The sequence below is a fragment of the Somniosus microcephalus genome, chromosome 32 (assembly GCF_052327205.1).
Source record: "Somniosus microcephalus isolate GS21.2 chromosome 32, FLI_Smic_1.0, whole genome shotgun sequence".
Classification (NCBI taxonomy): Eukaryota; Metazoa; Chordata; class Chondrichthyes; order Squaliformes; family Somniosidae; genus Somniosus; species Somniosus microcephalus.
Genome location: NC_141018.1, coordinates 31,610,938 through 31,630,810, shown reverse-complemented (window position 1 = coordinate 31,630,810; position 19,873 = coordinate 31,610,938). Strand labels below are relative to the sequence as shown.

At 51.3% G+C, this 19,873-nt stretch overlaps 1 protein-coding gene across 1 annotated transcript in view; it reads left to right on the top strand.

The window, feature by feature from the left end:
* Positions 1 to 19,873, top strand: part of ccdc33 (coiled-coil domain containing 33) — a 340,583-nt gene that overhangs the window by 164,209 nt on the left and 156,501 nt on the right. Inside the window, 5 exon segments of the mRNA XM_085972306.1 lie at positions 5,762 to 5,871; positions 8,872 to 8,973; positions 13,062 to 13,103; positions 13,105 to 13,154; positions 15,971 to 16,091. Coding sequence (XP_085828432.1) covers positions 5,762 to 5,871; positions 8,872 to 8,973; positions 13,062 to 13,103; positions 13,105 to 13,154; positions 15,971 to 16,091 — 425 coding nt within the window.

Below are 19,873 nucleotides of genomic sequence, written 5' to 3'. Positions count from 1 at the left end.
TGTGATTCTGTGATCCAACGATAATGGAGTTGTTGACTAATCACAGCAACCAATCTCTATCAATGAGTCCACAACAGACCCAGACATGAGGCGAGGAAAACCCCCATGGGGGAGAGCTTTGGGATTCATAGGCCCAAAGTCACCTGTTCCTCCTTAGCACGCTACATTCACCACACGTCTGGTCTCACATTACTCATATACTGGATCCCAAAATGTTATTTTCTGAAGGAAATCCATCTAATTAGCTTCTGAATGAATCAATACGAACTGCTTCCACCGGCTGTCGAGGGAGCCTGTTCCATAGATTGACTGCTCGCTCACTGAAATATTAGCCTCAATATTGTCATGGGCGGGTTTCGGAAGCGTGGGGAGGATGGGGTGGGGTGGGGGAGGAATTTAGCTCGGGAAGCCTATGAGTCTGCTTTTGCCCGCACGCTGTGGAGTTTTAAATATTCCCCCCCCCCCAGCCCTGAAGTCAGCCTGATTGACAGGCTTTGGCTTCCTTGTCGGGCGGGGAGAACCCCGCAGAAGGCCGCAGTCGCAGGAGGAGGTAAGGAACCTGCTGCTGCGTTAGTGGGATCGTGGTTGGGGGGGCGGGGGGCGGTTCCTGACCTCAATCCCGGGGGAGGGAGGTGTCCGATCCCAGGGGGTTCCAATACCAGGGGCGTCCGATCCCTAAACCCGCCCCCAATCATGGGGTGGGGGGCTCCGATCCCGGGGACGGGGGTGGGGAAGGCTCCTGTTTTCTGACCCCCCCCCCCCGATCGCGTCTTTGGGTCTGGGGGGGGGCGCCCTTTGGATGGGGCGGGGTGCGGGGGAGGTCCGATGGTAGGGAAGAAGGTAAGCTTGGGGGGCCGGGGCGGGGGGCGGTGGTAGAAACAGTTCTGCTCCTCCTGGTCCTCGAGCAGTGCTGTAGGAGCACTTAGCTTTTCAGCGAAGCTGTCGTCACCTCCCGAGACCCCGGAAACCCGGCTGGCCAGGTTTGAACCTGTATGTGAGGCTCCCAGCCTCATTATAATATTTAAATGAACAACCCGCACTCCCCCCCACCCCCCCCCAGTCCCGCCTCCGTTAAACCCAGAAATGGGCGGGCTGGAGTCAGGTTGGGGATTTAAAACATTTTGGGGGGGTTAAAATTACCACCATTATTTCCACAGATTCGTTTTGAATTTATTCCCCTTCAAGCGCGGGCCGGGTCCTCTGGTTCTACTGTTCCGGACAAGGTGAAGTTGCTTGTCGTTATCTACACATTATTTAGTCCCTTTAGAATGCTAAAAACAGCAATCATATCACCTGTCGACCTCCTATCTCAGGATAAGGGGTCGACCATTTAGGACTGAGATGAGGAGAAATTCCTTCACTCAGAGGGTGGTGAATCTTTGGAATTCTCTACCCCAGAGGGCTGTGGAGGCTCAGTCGTTGAGTAAATTCAAGACAGAGACTGATGGATTTTTGAATATTAAGGGAATCAAGGGATTTGGGGATAATGCGGGAAGGTGGGGTTGAGGTAGAAGGTCAGCCATGATCTTATTGAATGGCGGAGCAGGCACGAGGGGCCGTATGGACGACTCCTGCTCCTATTTCTTATGTTCAGTTCCCAAAACGAACTAAGTGTTTGAAAGGAAGACGGATACTTGGGGAAATAAGGGTATTAAAGTCTACGGAGAAAGGGTGGGGAATTGAAATTAAAAAATTAGAGCTGTCTTGGCTGACAAAATATCAGATGAGGCACATTGAGCCAAATGGCACACTCCTGTCGCTGTTTCCATGTCTTTGATGTTAAGTAATACTGGAATCATTGCATGTTTCTTAACTTGGTGCATTTTCACGATAAACTGTAAAAAGCATGTTTGTTTTTTGATTCATTCCTTGAAGTATTCATTCTGAAGTTGCTCTCTCCTCCCCTGCTGTGCTATTGATGTTGTCTGTGCTTTTCTGTCACCTAGAATTAAATCCCATGTGTTCGAGATTGTTTCAGTGGATTTGCATACAGTGCCCTTTTGCCGTACTAAAAAATAACTTGGTGGGTGGGGGGTGGGTGGGGGGTGGAGAATAGATGTTCCAGGTGCCATGTGCTGTGACTTACAACAACAACAATAACAACCTGTATTTATATAGCACCTTTAACTTAGTAAAACATCCCCAAGGTGCTTCAAAGGAGCATTAAAAAACAAAATTTGACACCGGACATAAGGAGATATTAGGGCAGATGACCAAAAGCTTGGCCAAAGAGGTAGATTTTAAGGAGTGTCTTAAAGGAGGATAGAGAGGTAGCGAGGCAGAGAGGTTTAGGGAGGGAATTCCAGAGCTTAGGGCCCAGGTAACAGAAGGCACGGCCTTCCGTTGAGCGATTATAATCAGGGATGCTCAAGAGGGCAAAATTAGAGGAGCGCAGATATCTCGGGGGGGGGGGGGTTGTGGGGCTGAAGGAGATTACAGAGATAGGGAGGGGTGAGGCCATGGAGGGATTTGAAAACAAAGATGAGAATTTTGAAATCGAGGCGCTGCTTAACCGGGAGCCAATGTAGGTCAGCGAGCACAGGGGAGATGGGTGAACGGGACTTGGTGCGAGTTAGGACACGGGCAGCCGAGTTTTGGATGATCTCAAGTTTATGGAGGGTAGAATGTGGGAGGCCAGCCAGGAGTGCAGTTTCTTATGTCTGATATGTAGAAGTTGTATTGTTGATCTTGTTTCTGAGTTCAAGAAAATTGAACATTTAATGAAAAATAAATCAGAATTAAGGTTAATAACAACTCAACATTCAGCATCTCATGCTCGTTTGTAAACTCAATTTTTGAGGTCTGCAACTCTTGGCTTGAGCAGTCTGGATCTAAACTAATTGCTTAACTGATACATTGTCAGGCTCTGATTGTTAAAGTATTAACTATACCAGCTGGTGTGAAGCATAAACACGGGCATGGACCAGTTGGGTCGAATGGCCTGTTTCTGTGCTGTAAACTCGAGTGTCTCACCTCCTGACTCCCCAAAGCCTTTCTACCATCTACAAGGCACAAGTCAGGAGTGTGATGGAATACTCTCCACTTGCCTGGATGAATGCAGCTCCAACAACACTCAAGAAGCTCGACACCATCCAGGACAAAGTAGCCCGCTTGATTGGCCCATCCACCACCTTAAACATTCACTCCCTCCACCACCAATGCCCCGTGGCTGCAGTGTGTGTACCATCTACAAGATGCACTGCAGCAACTCGACAAGTCTTCTTCGGCAGCGCCTCCCAAACCCGCGACCTCTACCGCCTAGAAGGACAAGGGTAGCAGACGCATGGGAACACCACCACCTCCAAGTTCCCCTCCAAGTCACACACACCATCGTGACTTGGAAACATATCGGCCGATCCTTCATCGTCGCTAGGTCAAAATCTTGGATCTCCCTACCTAACAGCACATTGGGAGCACCTTCACCACACAGACTGCAGTGGTTCAAGAAGGTGGCTGACCACCACCTTCTCAAGGGCAACTAGGGATGGGCAATAAATGCTGGCCTTGCCAGCGACGCCCACATCCCATAAAAACGAATTAAAAAAAGACTTAATCTGATACACTTGACATTTCAGGAAGTAAGGAAATGCCTTTCAATGATGTACTACTGCCTGATGGTTCCTTACAAACTCTGCTAAACATGCGCCTGCCAGCTGTTTATTGCACAACTAATGGCATCGCTCTTGAAGAGGGAGGTCGGTGTGGCCTTTTTGGGATTGAGGTGGCTCCAAGATCAAGAGTTAGGAAGAGGAACCCATCTTGTATAAAAATAACTCATTTATATTAAGTTCCACTTTTAAATTAACGTCTTGGGTTGAAAACATAAGCCTGCAATTCTGCAGATGGTTAACGGTCCAATTTCTGTACAGAGGTCGTGAGCACCCTGCTTCTAAGCCAGGTCACACACTGTTCATGATCAGAGATTAAGTTATCTGTAACTAACCATAACAACACACTGTATGCCTGGCTAACCCCAGACACCAGTCTGTCAGTCTTGGGACCATGGAACAGAGAGGGAAATATTTAGGACTGCAAGAATTTCTTGATAATTGGGTGGTGAAAACATGGGCAAAGTTCATCAAGACCATGTGAAATAATGTAGTTCGAAAGATACAAAGATTGTAAAGTGAGGTTGAGTTTGGGGCGGGCTTGAAGGACCAGTTGGTCTTTTCCTACCCGTCATTTTTGTTATGTTTGTATGACATCTAGAAGGTTGAACTCAACTGCCTGCAATGTGTAGCAAAGCATCCTTTGTAATCTGTGTTGGCCATGAGTATGTAACCTTTAATAAACAGCAAGTGTTTGACGCCATGTCCAAGAACTCATTCTTCTATATGGACGAATGGTAGCATAGTGGTTATGTTACTGGACCAGTACAGACGATGAGTTCAAATCCCACCACGGCAGCTGGGGAATTTAAATTTAGTTAGTTAAATAAATCTGTAATAAAAAGCTGGTATCAGTAAAGGTGACCATGAAACTACTGGATTGTCGTAAAACCCATCTGATTCACTAATGTCCTTTAGGGAAGGAAATCTGCCGCCCTTACCCGGTCTGGCCGATATGTGACTCCAGACCCACAGCAACGTGGTTGACTCTCAACTGCCCCTCTGAAATGGCCTAGCGAGACACTCAGTTGTATCAAAGGGCAATTAGGGATGGGCATTGCCAGTGACGCCCACATCCCGTGAATGAATTTAAAAAAATAATAGTACAAAATTTACATTCCTGACAGGATGTCAATGGGGGAAAAATTCAGTTGCTAGGAAGGCCTGCAATACCGCGGCACGTAGCTCCGCAATATTCCCTCGCAGCGCTTCCAGTAGCGCCCCGCTTCCCTCTTGGGGCGCTACCACTCAATTCCGGCCGCGGGGGCGTTACTTTTAGCGCCCCGGCGAAGTTAGCGCCCCAGAGGGGGGCGTGACTCAATTTCTCCCCCAATGTGTGTAGCTTCACATTTTGCCTGTTGCACAGTGTCTAGTTTGTGGTAGAAACTTTGGGCTAGATTTTCAGTTGCTTGCGCCAGCAGTTAGCGCCTTAAGAGAAGTGATTTTCGGGCGCTATGCGTGTAGCGCCCGGGCGCAGCGCAGTTTGCGCCCCGCCCCAAATTAAGTTGCCCGTTAGCGCCGGCGCAAAGTTTAGCGGCCGCCCGGATGCGCGCGCAGAAAATGACGTCACATCCTCGTGCAACGCCCTTTGGCCGCCCCGAATCCAAACTTCAGTCGGTCCGCCCGATTGTGCGGCTGGCGTCCAGTGCGTTTGTAAAATGGAACGCAACACACCCTGGCGAGCGCAAATTAAAGGGCCCTCCTCCTGCACTATAATGGAAGGAACCAGTGTGTTGTGAATGGTGTATTTATGTTTCCGGCCACCACCACCACCACCACCACCTCCTCCTCCTCCTCCTCCTCCTCCTCCTCCTCCTCCTCCTCCTCCTGTTTCCCCCCCCCCCCCCAGACTCTGCCTTTGAAAAAAACACATGCACCCTTCCCCTTTAAGAGCTCACTGGCACCAGAGTGTCTGCCGTGCGCTGCGCCCGAGCTCGGGTGTTGCGCTCTGCACTGCCGGCTTAGCGCCTAAAGATAGTCGTGGAACGCCTCTTTTAGCGCTCCACCAACCTCTTAGGGCGAAGCCACTGAATTTCCGGCAACGGGGCGCTACTTTGGGGCGGGCGCTAACTTCGGGCGGGCGCTAAGGTTAGCGCCCCAAAACTGTCTATACTGAAAATCTAGGCCTTTGTCTTTTTCTCTTCGCTCCACAGTGGTGATCCTGAACGTCGCAGACAGCAGAACCAAAGAGCTGTTGGCCAGCTACCGAGTACCTATCGCCTACCTGCAGATGTTTCATCAGTACCACGCCGAGTTGATACAGGTAAGCTTTGTAGGCGGACGTAAAAGATCCCACGGCCACTATTGGAAGAAGAGCAAGGGGGAGTTCTCCCCGGTGTCCTGGGGTCAATATTTATCCCTCAACCAACATCACTAAAAACAGATGATCTGGCCATTTACCTCATTGCTGTTTGTTGGAGCTTGCTGTGTGCAAATTGGTTTCCTGCATCACAACAGTGACCACACTTCAAAAGTGCTTCGTTGGCTGTAAAGCGCTTTGGGACGTCCTGAGATGGTGAAAGGCGCTATAGAAATGCGAGATCTTTCTTCCTTTTCTTTCTATGGGGGTAATCATAGAACCACAGAATGGTTACAGCGCCGAAGGAGGCCATTCGGCCCATCGAGCCCGTGCCGGTAATACGATAGAAGTTTTTTAAATTATGAAAGGATGGGAAAGGCTAGCTAGAAGCCAACTATTTCCATAAGTTGAGGGATCGAGTGTGGTGCAACATGGACCCATGTACACCAGGAAAGGCCCGGCCTCCATCTCTGCCCAGTGCGGAGGTGGGACTGGCAATCCTGCTTGGCACCTCCAGGGAATGTCTGAACATAGCTGCCAATTCAGACAGAGATTTGATCTTCTTTCCTTGACCAGAGCACAATGCTCCACTGTATAGCTTTGAAGCCTATATTTCTTTTAATATGTACCGACACCTGGGAATCCCTGGCCCAAGACCGCACAAAGTGGAGGAGAAGCATCCGGGAAGGCACCGAACACCTCGAGTCTCTTTGCCGGGAGCAAGCGGAAGCCAACGCAGGCAGCGCAAGGAGCGCACGTCAACCCAAGCACCCCACCCACCCGCCCCTTCAACCACCGCCTGCCCCACCTGTGACAGAGACTGTAGGTCCCGTATTGGACTCATCAGTCACCTGCGAACTCATTTTTAATGTGAAAGCAAGTCATCCTCGGTTCCGAGGGACTGCCTAAGAAGAAGGAGAATTAATATAATTATTATATACTACTATTAAAAACAGTAACACAAAATGGCTCGAAGCCTACAATTCTAAGTCAAGCAATAAGTGAACTAAATGGTGCAGCGTCCTACAGTTTGAGAAGCATTGCTCTGTTAAAGAGGCCGGGCGGGATGTACACCTTAATATCAGCAAGGGGTGATGGCCCCTCTAATATTGGACTGAGGCTCCCATGTTTTACCGCACCCCCAACTACTTTCAACCATTCACGCATTCGTAGGTGTTCATTTTTAAAAATCGTTCCTGGGATGTGGGCGTCGCTGGCAAGGCCAGCATTTATTGCCCATCCCGAATTGCCCATGAGAAGGTGTTGGTGAGCCTCCTTCTTGAACCGCTGCAGTCCGTGTGCTGAAGGTTCTCCCACAGTGCTGTTAGGGAGGGAGTTCCAGGATTCTGACCCAGCGACGATGATGGAATGGCCGGTATACTTCCAAGTCAGGACGGTGTCATTTCCTGAACAGATATAATTAGTGTAGGAAATATTTTCCGTTTCGCCCGGCATTTCCCCCTACACCCCCCTCTCCCCCTCACCAATGTTGCCGTATCAACGTAAGTTGTTGCTTTAACGTACCTCTATCTTTCAGATGATGATGTTTCTGTGGATTCTGTGCCTAACTGCGGTGTGCCTGAGTTTATATTTACAGAGGGGTCTTAAAAATAATCAAAGTAATTACATTTTCCAAATTACAATGCGGCCTATGATTTTGGTGTAATTGGAAAGGCTCAGTACTGATTTATAAATACATAGCCTATTAGAAACATAGAAACATAGAAAAATAGGAGCAGGAGTCGGCCATTCGGCCCTTCGAGCCTGCTCCGCCATTCAATATGATCATCGCTGATCCTCTATCTCAATACCATATTCCCGCTCTCTTCCCATACCCCTTGATGCCTTTTGTGTCTAGAAATCTATCTCCTTCTTAAATATATTCAGTGACTTGGCCTCCACAGCCTTCTGTGGTAGAGAATTCCACAGGTTCACCACCCTCTGAGTGAAGAAATTTCTCCTCATCTCCGTCCTAAATGTCCTACCCCGTATCCTGAGACTGTGACCCCTCATTCTAGACCCCCCCAGCCAGGGAAACATCCTCCCTGCATCCAGTCTGTCTAGCCCTGTCAGAATTTTATACGTTTCAACGAGATCCCCTCTCATTCTTCTAAACTCTAGTGAATACAGGCCTAGTCGACCCAATCTCTCCTCATACGACAGTCCTGCCATCCCAGGAATCAGTCTGGTGAACCTTCGCTGCACAGAAACTGGCCATTCGGCCCAACTGGTCCGTGCCGGTGTTTCTGCTCCACACGAGCCTCCTCCCACCCCTCTTCATCTCACCCCATCAGCATAACCTATTCCTTTCTCCCTCAAATAACAACAGAAAACACTGGAAAAACTCAGCAGGCCAGGGCAGCATCCGTGGAGAGAGAAACAGAGTTTCAGGTCGAAACCCTTCGTCAGAACTGAGAAAAAAAAGGCAGGAAATGAAACAGATTAAGAAGCAAGTTAGGGGGCTGGGAAATGGGGGAGGGGATGAAAGAACAAAAGGGAAGGTCTGGGAGGGGTGAGGAGACATGAAGAGATATTCAAGGCGAGACGAGATGGTAATAGGACAGGTAAAGAGACAAAAGATGGCTCTAGATGAAGTGTGAAATGCGCTGGCAGAGTGAGAGACAGCTGCCATGTGGGAGAGAGAAAAAGGAAAAGGCACAAACCAAAAGTGTGGATAAAAAATATATTAAAATATGATAGCTTTCTCCCTCATGTGTTTATCGAGCTTCCCCCGAAATGCATCTATGCTGTTCACCTCAACCACTCCCTGTGCTGTGAGTATCAATGAGCGAAGGTTGGTTTAAATCACCTTCGAGACTCATCCATCCTGGATTGTCAGTATGGGGCTCTCCTAGGGAGTTGGGACAGGGATCAATTCCCATGTTTATTGGTATCTGATTGATGTTGATTTTTTTTTTAATGTGTGTGTGTGTGTGCCTCTTTCCCCGCCCCCCCCAACTCCAGCCCCATCCCAGCGTCCCGTCCGGCGTGCGATTGTTCGTCACCATGGTTCGAAAAGGCAGCGTCATTCCTCGTCAAGAAGGCTTTGCTTTCACCGGCTTTGAGGTGAGACCTGGAATGCGCGCGACAAAAAGACGCACTTTTTTAAAAAAAAAACCAGAGATGATTGAAAGATTTTCTGATATTAATCTAGGGGGGTCCCATGAGGTTACCCACGTTTCCCCATTTGTACATAATAGCGTTCGCTTTCAAAAGCGACCTTACTTACTGTAATGACACTAAACACATATTTAACAAAGCTGAAAAGAGAATCTGTCACTCAAAGGATATTAATATTAATATATGCAGATATTAAGTTTTCAGTGCGACAGATCCTGAAAGTGCACTGTGGGTTATTAATGTTTGCCCGTCGAACATGTTGGTCCAGAATTCTTCTCTTTCTTATTTCAGTGAAGGTTTTAACCCGTTTCAAATAAATGGGTTAAGATTACCTGAATATGTAGTAGAGGGAGGTGCTTGAGCTGTGTGTATAGACGGTGTTATTTCAGGTTCCCGCCCCCCACTCCTCCGTGCCTGCTGATTGCCATGGCAACCGAGGTTTTCAAAGCATTACAGATTCAGTCATTAGCAAATGCTCCCGTCTCAATTCTTAAGGTGGCCTGTAGTGCCCCTTTCAACTGCAGTTGTGCGGCTGATGGGGACCGTGTGCTATTGACGGCCCCAGGCTCTGCACCGTCGATGACGTGTGGCCTCTCATGTTTGCCGGTGTGTCACGCAGTGGCTCAGTCGCCTCCGAGTCAGAAGGTTGTGGGTTCACAGTCCCCACTCCAGAGACTTGAGCACACAAAAAAAAAATCTAGGCTGACGCTCCCAGTGCAGTGCTGAGGGTCTGCCACACTGTCAGAGGTGCCATCTTTTGGATGAGACGTTAAACTGAGGCCCCGTCTGCTCTCTCAGGTGGACGTAAAAGATCCCACGGCCACTATTGGAAGAAGAGCAGGGGAGTTCTCCCCGGTGTCCTGGGCCAATATTTATCCCTCAATCAACATCATTAAAACAGATGGTCTGGTCCTTATCACATCACTGTTTGTGGGAGCTTGCTGTGCACAAATTGGCTGCCACATTTCCCACATTACAACAGCGACTACACTTCACAATGTACTTCATTGGCTGTGAAGCGCTTTGAGACGTCCGGTGGTCGTGAAAGGCGTTATAGAAATGCAAGTCTTCCTTTCTTGCTGTCGGATTCAAGGAGCCGGATCCACAAGAATAATGCGGGAAGATTTATCCCTCGCCATTCCACTAATTCAGCAACTGGGACTCTGCATTCCAACACCATCCCCCAATCGAGTAATGGGGGGGGGGGGGCGGGCGGGGGCGGGCAAGAGTCCAGACAGAAACATCAAAAATATACATACGCTGTAGAGCTGATTCTTACCCAGCCGGCCCGATGTGAATGTGGCGGGCGGTTCCTCAAAATGGCGGTGGGGTGACGAGCCGCACCCCCGCCATTTTGGCCAGGCGGAATTCGGACGCGGGGTGGCCGCCCGCTCCAGGCCGGCAAGGGGGCCTAACTAACATGTCGCAGTCGCGGCCCGATGATGTCATCGGTGCCGCACCTCCAGCGAAAGCTGGTGGGAGACACGAGGCCATGGTGGGTATTCTTCTGTTTTTAAAGTTTCTGTGAGGATTCCCTGTGGGCCAGGAGCGCTCCCACAGGAAGGAATACACCCGCCTTCCCTCCCCCTCCCAGCACTGGCATCTGAGGGTGACCTGCCCCCACTCCCCAAACCCCCACTCCCCCCTCCCACCCCCCCACTCCCCACCCCCCACTCCCCACCCCCCACTCCCCCCCCACTCCCCACTGCCCCCCCACTTCCCCCCACCCCGACTCCCCCCCACTCTCCACTCCCCACTCCCCCCCACCCCCACTGCCCCCCCACTTCCCCCCACCCCCACTCCCGCCCACTCTCCACTCCCCACTCCCCCCCCACTCCCCACTCCCTCCCACTCCCCACCCACTCCCCACTCCCCACCCACTCCCCACTCCCCCCCACTCCCCACTCCCCCCCACTCCCCACCCACTCCCCACTCCCCCCCCGCTCCCCACTCCCCCCCCACTCCCCACTACCCCCCCCACTCCCCACTCCCCCCCACTCCCCACTCCCCCCCCACTCCCCACTACCCCCCCACTCCCCACTACCCCCCCACTCCCCACTCCCCCCCCACTCCCCACTACCCCCCCACTCCCCACTCCCCCCCACTCCCACTCCCCCTCCACTCCCCACTCCCCCCCCACTCCCCCCCCACTCCCCACTCCCCCCCACTCCCCACTCCCCCCCACTCCCCACTCCCCCCCCACTCCCACTCCCCCCCCACTCCACCCCACTCCCCCCCACTCCCCACTCCCCCCACCCCCCACTCCCCACTCCCCCCCCACTCCACCCCACTCCCCCCCACTCCCCACTCCCCCCCACCCCCACTCCCCACTCCCCCCCCCACTCCCCACTCCCCCCCACCCCCACTCCCCCCCCACTCCCCACTCCCCCCCCACTCCCCACTCCCCCCCACTCCCCACTCCCCCCCACTCCCCACTCCCCCCCACTCCCCACTCCTCCCCACTCCACCCCCACTCCCCACTTCCCCCCTCCACTCCCCACTCCCCCCCCACTCCCCACTCCCCCCCACTCCCCACTCCCCCCCACTCCTCCCCCACTCTCCACTCCCCACTCCCCCCCCACTCCCCCCCACTCCCCACTCCCCCCCACTCCCCACTCGCCCCACTCCCCACTCCCCCCCACTCCCCACTCCTCCCCACTCCCCACTTCCCCCCCCACTCCCCCCCACTCCCCACTCCCCCCCACTCCCCACTCCCCCCCACTCCCCACTCCCCCCCCACTCCCCACTCCCCCCCACTCCCCACTCCCCCCCCACTCCCCACTCCCTCCCCCACTCCCCCCCACTCCCCACTCCCCCCCCCACTCCTCCCCCACTCTCCACTCCCCACTCCCCCCCCCACTCCCCATCCCACTCCCCCCACCCCACCCTTCCCCCCAACTCCCCCCCCACTCCCCCCCCCCACTCTCCACTCCCCACTCCCCACCCATCACTAACCTTAAGCCGGGCACCGTTCACTTGGATCCCTGGTGGGGTTGGCTCATGTCCCAATTCCCGCTCCCACTGGTGATGATGTCGCTCCCCGCCGGCCTCGGAAGGGAGGCAGTTCAGCGCCATTTAAATGAGGCCCGGGAGTCAAAATAGCCTCAGGCTGAACTCTGTGCCATCACGTCTGCCTCGAACCCCTCCCATCCCGAACGCGCCTCAACTTAAAATCGGGGCTTATTTATAAGCACCGTGTAAAGGTACTACAGTAATAACAGCAGACTGATGGAGTGGATGGGCAGGAAGACAGCTGGAAACCAACAGAAAATTCCAGAAACACACAGCCAGTCAGTCAACATCTGACAGAATTGCATAGAACTTCCCCTGGCTGGAGGGTCTAGAACCAGGGGTCACAGTCTCAGGAGAAGGGGTCGGCCATTTAAGACTGAGATGAGGAGGAATTTCTTCACTCGGAGGGTGGCGAATCTTTGGAATTCTCTGCCCCAGAGGGCTGTGGATGCTGAGTCGTTGAGTATATTCAAGGCTGTGGTTGATAGATTTTTGGGCACTAGGGAGTCAAGGGATATGGGGATAGTGCGGGAAAGTGGAGTTGAGGTCGAAGATCAGCCATGATCTTATTGAATGGCGGAGCAGACTCGAGGGGTCGTATGGCCGACTCCTGCTCCTATTTCTTATGTTCTTAGAACGTACAGCACAGAAACAGGCCATTTGGTCCATGCCGGTGTTTATGCTCCACACGCGCCTCCTCCCACCCCACTTCATCTCACCCCTGTCAACATACCCTTCTATTCCTTTCTCCCTCACATGTTTATCCAGCTTCCCCTTAAGGAGACTTGGCTCTTGGTTTGGGCAAGAGAATGTGAATCTGCTTTTCCTTCTTCTTAAGTTGACTGACCGTGTGTGAAATTCCAGCAATTTCTGGTTTTTACTTCAGAAGCGATGGACTCGCAGGGCCATGGCATTCTGGAGCTTGGGGTAGGTGAGCGGGTTGAAGGGCTTCCCCCCGTTGGGTTAGCGGAGTGCCCGTTAATCAGCCTTGCGTTACTAGGTGGCTTCCTGTTGCTTTTTAGGTTCTGCTTCGAGCTGTGGAGAATCCACTGAAGGACCCCGTGGGGCCCACTCCTTGCGGTGGCTAGAATAGTGCCCGACTACGACTCCTACAAGTAAGTGTCTACATTACAACAGTCTCACGCCTTAATACTTCAAGTTCCAATATATGCATTTTTAAAAATACAATCTCGACACAATTCACCGAAGCACACAGGAATGCAATCTGACTAGCACTCAAATGTGAAAGAACCTCCTTGGATTGGTCACTCGGCTCTGACGCGCCTTGTAGAGCTCAATACAAGTTGAGTGTAATGCTCAAAATTGGAGTGTGAAGTGTCGACTGACATTGAGATTATCTCTCGCTGACTCACCAGGAATTGCAGCTGGGGACCGGCTCCATCTCTGACACCCGCATTTCTCAAGATGGCTCTTTCTGCCGTTCTAACTGACTGGCAGTGGTTGTTATGGAGCCCGAGTCCCCTACAAGTCACATCTAGGCTAACGTTTACAATGATTGCCATGGAGATGGTTAAACTGCACTCGGGACCTGGCTTTGGCTGGAGTCATCAGTTGGATATAGTGTTCATTTTAGCCATTTCCCAGATCAAGTATCGTATCCAGAACGTAACTCTAGCTCTCTCTCTCCCTCTCTCTCTGTCTCCGTCTCTGCCTCACTCTCTCTCTCTCTGTCCCTCTCTCTCTCTCTCTGTCCCTCTCTCTCTCTGTCCCTCTCTCTCTCTCTCTGCCTCGCTCTCTCTGTCTCTCTCTGTCCCCCTCTGTCTGTCTGTCTGTCTCTCTCTCTCTCTCTGTCTCTCTCTCTCTCTCTCTCTGTCTCTCTTTCTCTCTTTCTGTCCCTCGCTCTCTCTCTCTGTCTCTCTCTCTCTCTGTCCCTTTCTCTCTCTCTCTGCCTCGCTCTCTCTGTCTCTCTCTCTCTCTCTCTGTCCCTCTCTCTGTCCCTCTCTCTCTCTCTGCCTCGCTCTCTCTGTCCCCCCTCTGTCTGTCTGTCTCGCTCTCTCTTTCTGTCCCTCTCTCTTTCTGTGTCTCTCTCTCTTCTGTCTCCCTCTCTCTGTCTCTCTTCTCTCTCTCTCTCCCTCTCCCTCTCTCCCTCTCTCTTCTCTCTCTCTCTCTCCCTCTCCCTCCCTCTCTCCTGTCTCTCTCTCCCTCTCTCTGTCTCTCCCTCTCCCTCTCTCCCTCTCCCTCTCATCCCTCTCTCTTCTGTCTCTCTCTCCCTCCTTCTCTCCCTCCCTCTCTCTCTCTATCTCTCTCCCTCCTTCTCTCCCTCCCTCTCTCTCTCTCTCTATCTCTCTCCCTCTCTCTCTCCTTCCCTCTCTCCCTCCCTCCCTCTCTCTATCTATCTCTCTGTCTCTCTCTCCCTCTCTATCTATCTCGCTTCCTCCCTCGCTCTCTCTGTCTCTCTCTCTCTGTGTCTCTCTCTCTCTCTCTGTCGCTCCCTCTCCCTCTCTCTGTCTGTCTGTCTGTCTGTCTCTCTGTCTGTCTCTCTCTCTGTCTGTCTCTCTCTCTCTGTCTCTTTCTCTCTCTGTGTCTCTCTCTCTCTGTCGCTCCCTCTCCCTCTCTCTCTCTGTCTCTCTCTGTCTGTCTCTCTATCTCTCTGTCTGTCTCTCTCTCTGTCTGTCTCTCTCTCTGTCTGTCTCTCTCTCTCTGTCTCTTTCCCTCTCTGTCTCTCTCTCTCTCTGTCTCTGTCTCGCTCTCTCTCTCTCTGTCTCTGTCGCTCTCTGCCTGTCTCTCTCTCCCCCCTCTCTCTCTGTCTCTCTCTATCTATCTCTATATATCCTGATAGCTGGGCATAAATTGGGAAACCTGCCGTGAGGCGAACGCCAGGCAGCGACCCAAGCTGTTTCATCATTACTTATTAATCTACCTTGCTTTCTTTATTACTCTTCACACCTTTGATGGGTCTTATCCCTTCACATACGTTTCTCAATTAGAATCAATGCACCCAGCGCAGCCTATCTGCTGGAGCACCTTTATATATTTATAATATCTTCTTGTGGATTGAGGTACTTTAATTGAGAAAGCTGGGCGAAGGGCCAAGTCCCACCAAAGGTGAGCAGAGTGGTAAAGACTGTGAGGTGGATCATTACGTATTGGTGGCACAGCTTGGGTCCCTGTCTGGTGTCCACTGGCGAGATTATAAACCCAGCTAGCAGGAGAGACAAGTTCCTTTCCCACAAGGAGTGAAGGGAAATTGGGGGATGAGTTAAGGAGCGTCATAGGAACAGGAGGAGGCCATTCATCTCCTCGAGTCTGCTCCGCCATTCAGTGAGATCATGGCTGATCTGCGACCTAACTCCGTCTACCCGCCTTTGCCCCATATCCCTTAATACCTTTGATTAACAGAAAGCTATCAATCTCCAAATTAAAATTAACAATTGATCTAGCATCAATTGCCGTTTGCGGAAGAGAGTTCCAAACTTCTACCACCCTTTGTGTGTAGAAGTGTTTCCTAATTTCACTCCTGAAAGGGCTGGCTCTAATTTTTAGGCGATGCCCCCTAGTCCTAGACTCCCCAACCAGCGGAAATAGTTTCTCTCGATCTACCCTATCTGTTCCCCTTAATATCCTGAAAACTTTGATCAGATCATCCCTTAACCTTCTAAATTCCAGGGAATACAACCCTAATTTGTGTAATCTCTCCTCGTAACTTAACCCTTGAAGTCCGGGTATCATCCTGGTAAACCTACGCTGCACTCCCTCCAAGGCCAGTATATCCTCCCTAAGGTGTGGTGCCCAGAACTGCTCACAGTGCTCCAGGTGTGGTCTAACCAGGGCTTTGTATAGCGTCAATGTTGTAAAGCCTAAAGCCTCACAGGAGGACCTCATGGGAAGGATAATAAAGGCGGTGGGGGAGTTAATTTTTTTGAAGTAGGATAAATGTAAAGATATTAATATATGTATATATTTTAAACAGAGATACAATGTTGATGAAGACTCCCAGGCTGGCTGGCATTCATGTCACCGCAATAAAGTACCCAAGTCTACACCGGTCCTTTTTTGATGTTCTTCACCACACCAGCCAGGGTCACCCACAGGTAGGTAACCTGCTCATGTCAAGGTGCCCCAGTGCGGCCGGGACTGGCGATGTGGTGTGAAGGGGCCTGTTGAGTCAGGGAGGTTTCAGTAACTTCCCCTTTACTCTTGCTCATATACAGACCCAGTCGCCTGGAATTTCCACGGGAGTTCTTCGGTGGGCCGCTGCCAGAACCCCCGGAGAAATGGGGCACAAAGTAACAGGGAGATTGGGAGAACCCGACGGATATCCTCCCCCAATAACTTTGGTTTCACTTCGATTACTCTGTTACCGTCCCTTCCTCCTTCACTGAAACAACTCAGCTGTCTAGGTCCGAGGCTCTGGAATTCCCTCCCTAAACCCCTCCGCCTCTCTCTCCTCCTTTCAGACGCTCCTTAAAACCGACCTCTTTGACCAAGTATTTGGTCACCTGTCCTAATATCTCCTTGTGTTGGCTCGGTGTCAAATTTTGTTTGATAATCGCTCCTTGGGATGTTTTACTAGCTTAAAGGCGCAATCTACATGGAAGTTGGTTTTTGGCAAGTCACTCTCGACACGGCTTGGCCAGTTCTTGAGAGCTAAAAAAGTGAAAGGCAAGCAGAGTAATTTATATACCACTGCCCTTTGCAATCATTTACACTCTAATCCAATTGAGTCCCGGAGCGTTACTGCAGTCAACTCTCAGCTGACCGGCGTTGACCTATTGCATAGAGATTGAAGGAGCCAATCAGAGTCAAGCTACTTGGAACCGGCGGAGAGAGGAAAGGTGAGTTGAAGGTGCTTTCAGCACTGTGTAGGGTTGACAGCTGCACTAGAAGTACACTATGGGCTTTTAACATCACTTCATAGAATCATGTGTGTCAGCCGTGGCTCAGTGGGCAGCACACTCGCCTCTGAGTCAGAAGGTTGTGGGTTCAAGTCCCCACTCCAAGGACTTGAGCGCATAAAGCTAGGCTGACTCTCCCAGTGCAGTGCTGAGGGAGTGCCGCACTGTCGGAGGTGCCGTCTTTCGGATCAAGGCGTTAAACCGAGGCCCCGTCTGCTCTCTCAGGTGGACGTAACAGATCCCGCGGCACTATTTCGGAGAAGAGCAGGGGAGTTATCTCTGGTGTCCTGGGGGCCAATATTTATCCCTCAATCAACATCACTAAAAACAGATTATCTGGTCATTGTCACATTGTTTGTGGGACCTTGCGAGGCTCGGGGTGGCTCAGAGTGGGGAGAGGCCTCAGGAGGGAGGATTGAGTGACAGACTTGATTTCCGCAGGCCACAGATAGGCTGGCAACCTGGAGAAAGACACCACGTCACCCCTTGCCCTGGGGACAGAGCTGGAAGCATTCAACCAGAGGTAACTGAGCAGTGGGTAAGTTTAAGAAGGGGTGGAAATAGCCTCACAGGAAGTCAGTGTCGCACTTACAGGGAGTGCGACTGTACGCAATATCTGCGACCGTCACATAGTTGAAGTGTCACCGTGCAAATTCTGCGTCACACGCCTGGTTCAAGTGTCACCTTCATCAAAGAAAATACAACTGCACCATCTACAAACAGAAAATGCTGGAAATGCTCAGCAGGTCAGGCAGCATCTGTGGAGAGAAACATGTGTGTCAGCCAGTGGCAGGCATCTGTGGAGAGAAACTTTGACAGACAGGAGCCTGCGTTGAAGCTGGGGTGGTAACACGATGTCCCCCATTCTTCGACCCCTGCCCACCGCAAGCAAGGCTCCACATTGACAATGAAGCCTTAAAAAATGACCTCCACACTGATTTAGAATGGTGCAGTTCACTGCAGAGAACGCCATGATCTGCACATTACAAAAGCAAAATACTGCGGATGCTGGAAATCTGAAATAAAAACAGCAAATGCTGGAAATACTCAGCAGGTCAGGCAGCATCCGTGGAGAGAGAAACAGAGTTAACGTTTCAGGTCGATGACCCTTCGTCAGAACTGGAAAAAGTTGGAGATGGAACAGGTTTAGGGGCAGGGAGAGGGGGGAGAGGAGGAAAGAACAAAAGGGAAGGTCTGTGATAGGCTGGAAGGCAGGAGAGATTAAGAGACAAAAGGGATGATGGTGCGAGGCAGAAGGAGTTGGTAATGGGACCAGTTAAGAAACAAAAGATGGCTCTAGATGAAGTGTAAATGGCGATGGCAGAATGATCGACAGCTGCCCTGTGAGAGAGAGAGAGAAAAAAAATGATTGGGGCAGAGGTTATGGTCTGAAATTGTTGAACTTGATATTGAGTCCAGAAGGCTGTAAAGTGCCTAATCGAAAGATGAGGTGCTGTTCCTCGAGCTTACGCTGAGCTTCATTGGAACAGTGCACGAGGCCGAGGACGGTGAGGTCAGAGTGGGAGTGGGGCGGAGAATTAAAGTGACAGGTGACCGGAAGCTCAGGGTCACCCTTACGGACTGAACGCAGAGACAGACTGCCGACAGCGACACCACTATTCCCGGTCAGAATGGAAGTGTAGCTCGTGGAGGCTCTTTCTAAATAGACGGCTGCATATATCGACACCAGACGCTCTGTATTATTATAGCACAAGGGAGGTTTGCAAATATTACCATTCCATCGGTGCCGATCGGAATATGTAATTAGCACGTCGTTGAGAAACCGAGAACAGATCTTTGCTCGGGACTGCAGCTGCATTGCAGTAATTTGAACACAGATGCTCCTGCCTAGTCTCCCTTTCCGTGCGCCTTTTTCTCATTCCAAGCACTTTCGCAGTGCTGCTGTCTGCTCAGCATGCACTGGGGATTAAAGGTTTTACTGTCGCTCTCTATTACTGTCTGATGCAGCCTTATCGTTTCTTCTCATGCATCTTTCAGGAGGATCAGACTGACAGCGGTCAGCGAGCTCGACTGTGAGCGCGTCAGCCTTCAACAGCCAGCAGCCCCCTCAGAGCTGCACTTTGCAGGGTGTGTTTCCGTTTGGTTCGATGCCTCCTGCGCCACACAACTTGAGCACATAAAAATGTTCCTCTAAGGTTTGTGGCAGCTAGTTGGAGATGGACTTGCTGGAAAAATGACCGGCGTTGGGATTGTTTATTTAGCTAGAACTTGACGTAAGGTACAGCGTTTACACCAAGAACAATATATTTAAAAAGAAATAATTAGAGATACTCCCCTTTGGACGCAACACTCAAGTAAGGCTCAAGTAATCCCCACTTTCGACTGTCATGGGGGAGATGCTGGGTTGGTATTCTGGAAGACTGAGATCAAATGGGCTGAGCTGATCTAGTGGTTGTGAATATAGGAAATACAGTTGAGTCCAGATAAACACAACTGATGCAAGAGAACAATTCCATTGTTTTCTAACCTCCTGTTAGGTAGTGTTCAAAATGATCTAACTGTCGGGTGTTTGATGGTGAGTGTATTGAATATAGTCAACCCATCGGCACACAGGTGTCAGCTGTGGCTCAGTGGGTAGCACTCTCTCGCCTCTGAGTCAGAAGATTGTGGGTTCAGAGACTTGAGCACATAAAGCTAGGCTGACCACTCCCAGTGCAGTGCTGAAACATAGAAACATAGAAGATAGGAGCAGGAGTAGGCCATTCGGCCCTTCGAGCCTGCTCCGCCATTTAACGAGATCATGGCTGACCATCCAAACCCTAGCACCCGATCCCTACACCGACAGCCATCCCACCCAAACCCTATCCCCGTAACCCCACGTATTTAATCCCCCCTGACACTAAGGGCCAATTTTTATCATGGCCAATCAACCTAACCCGCACACCTTTGGACTGTGGGAGGAAACCGGAGCACCCGGAGGAAACCCACGCAAACACGGGGAGAATGTGCAAACTCCA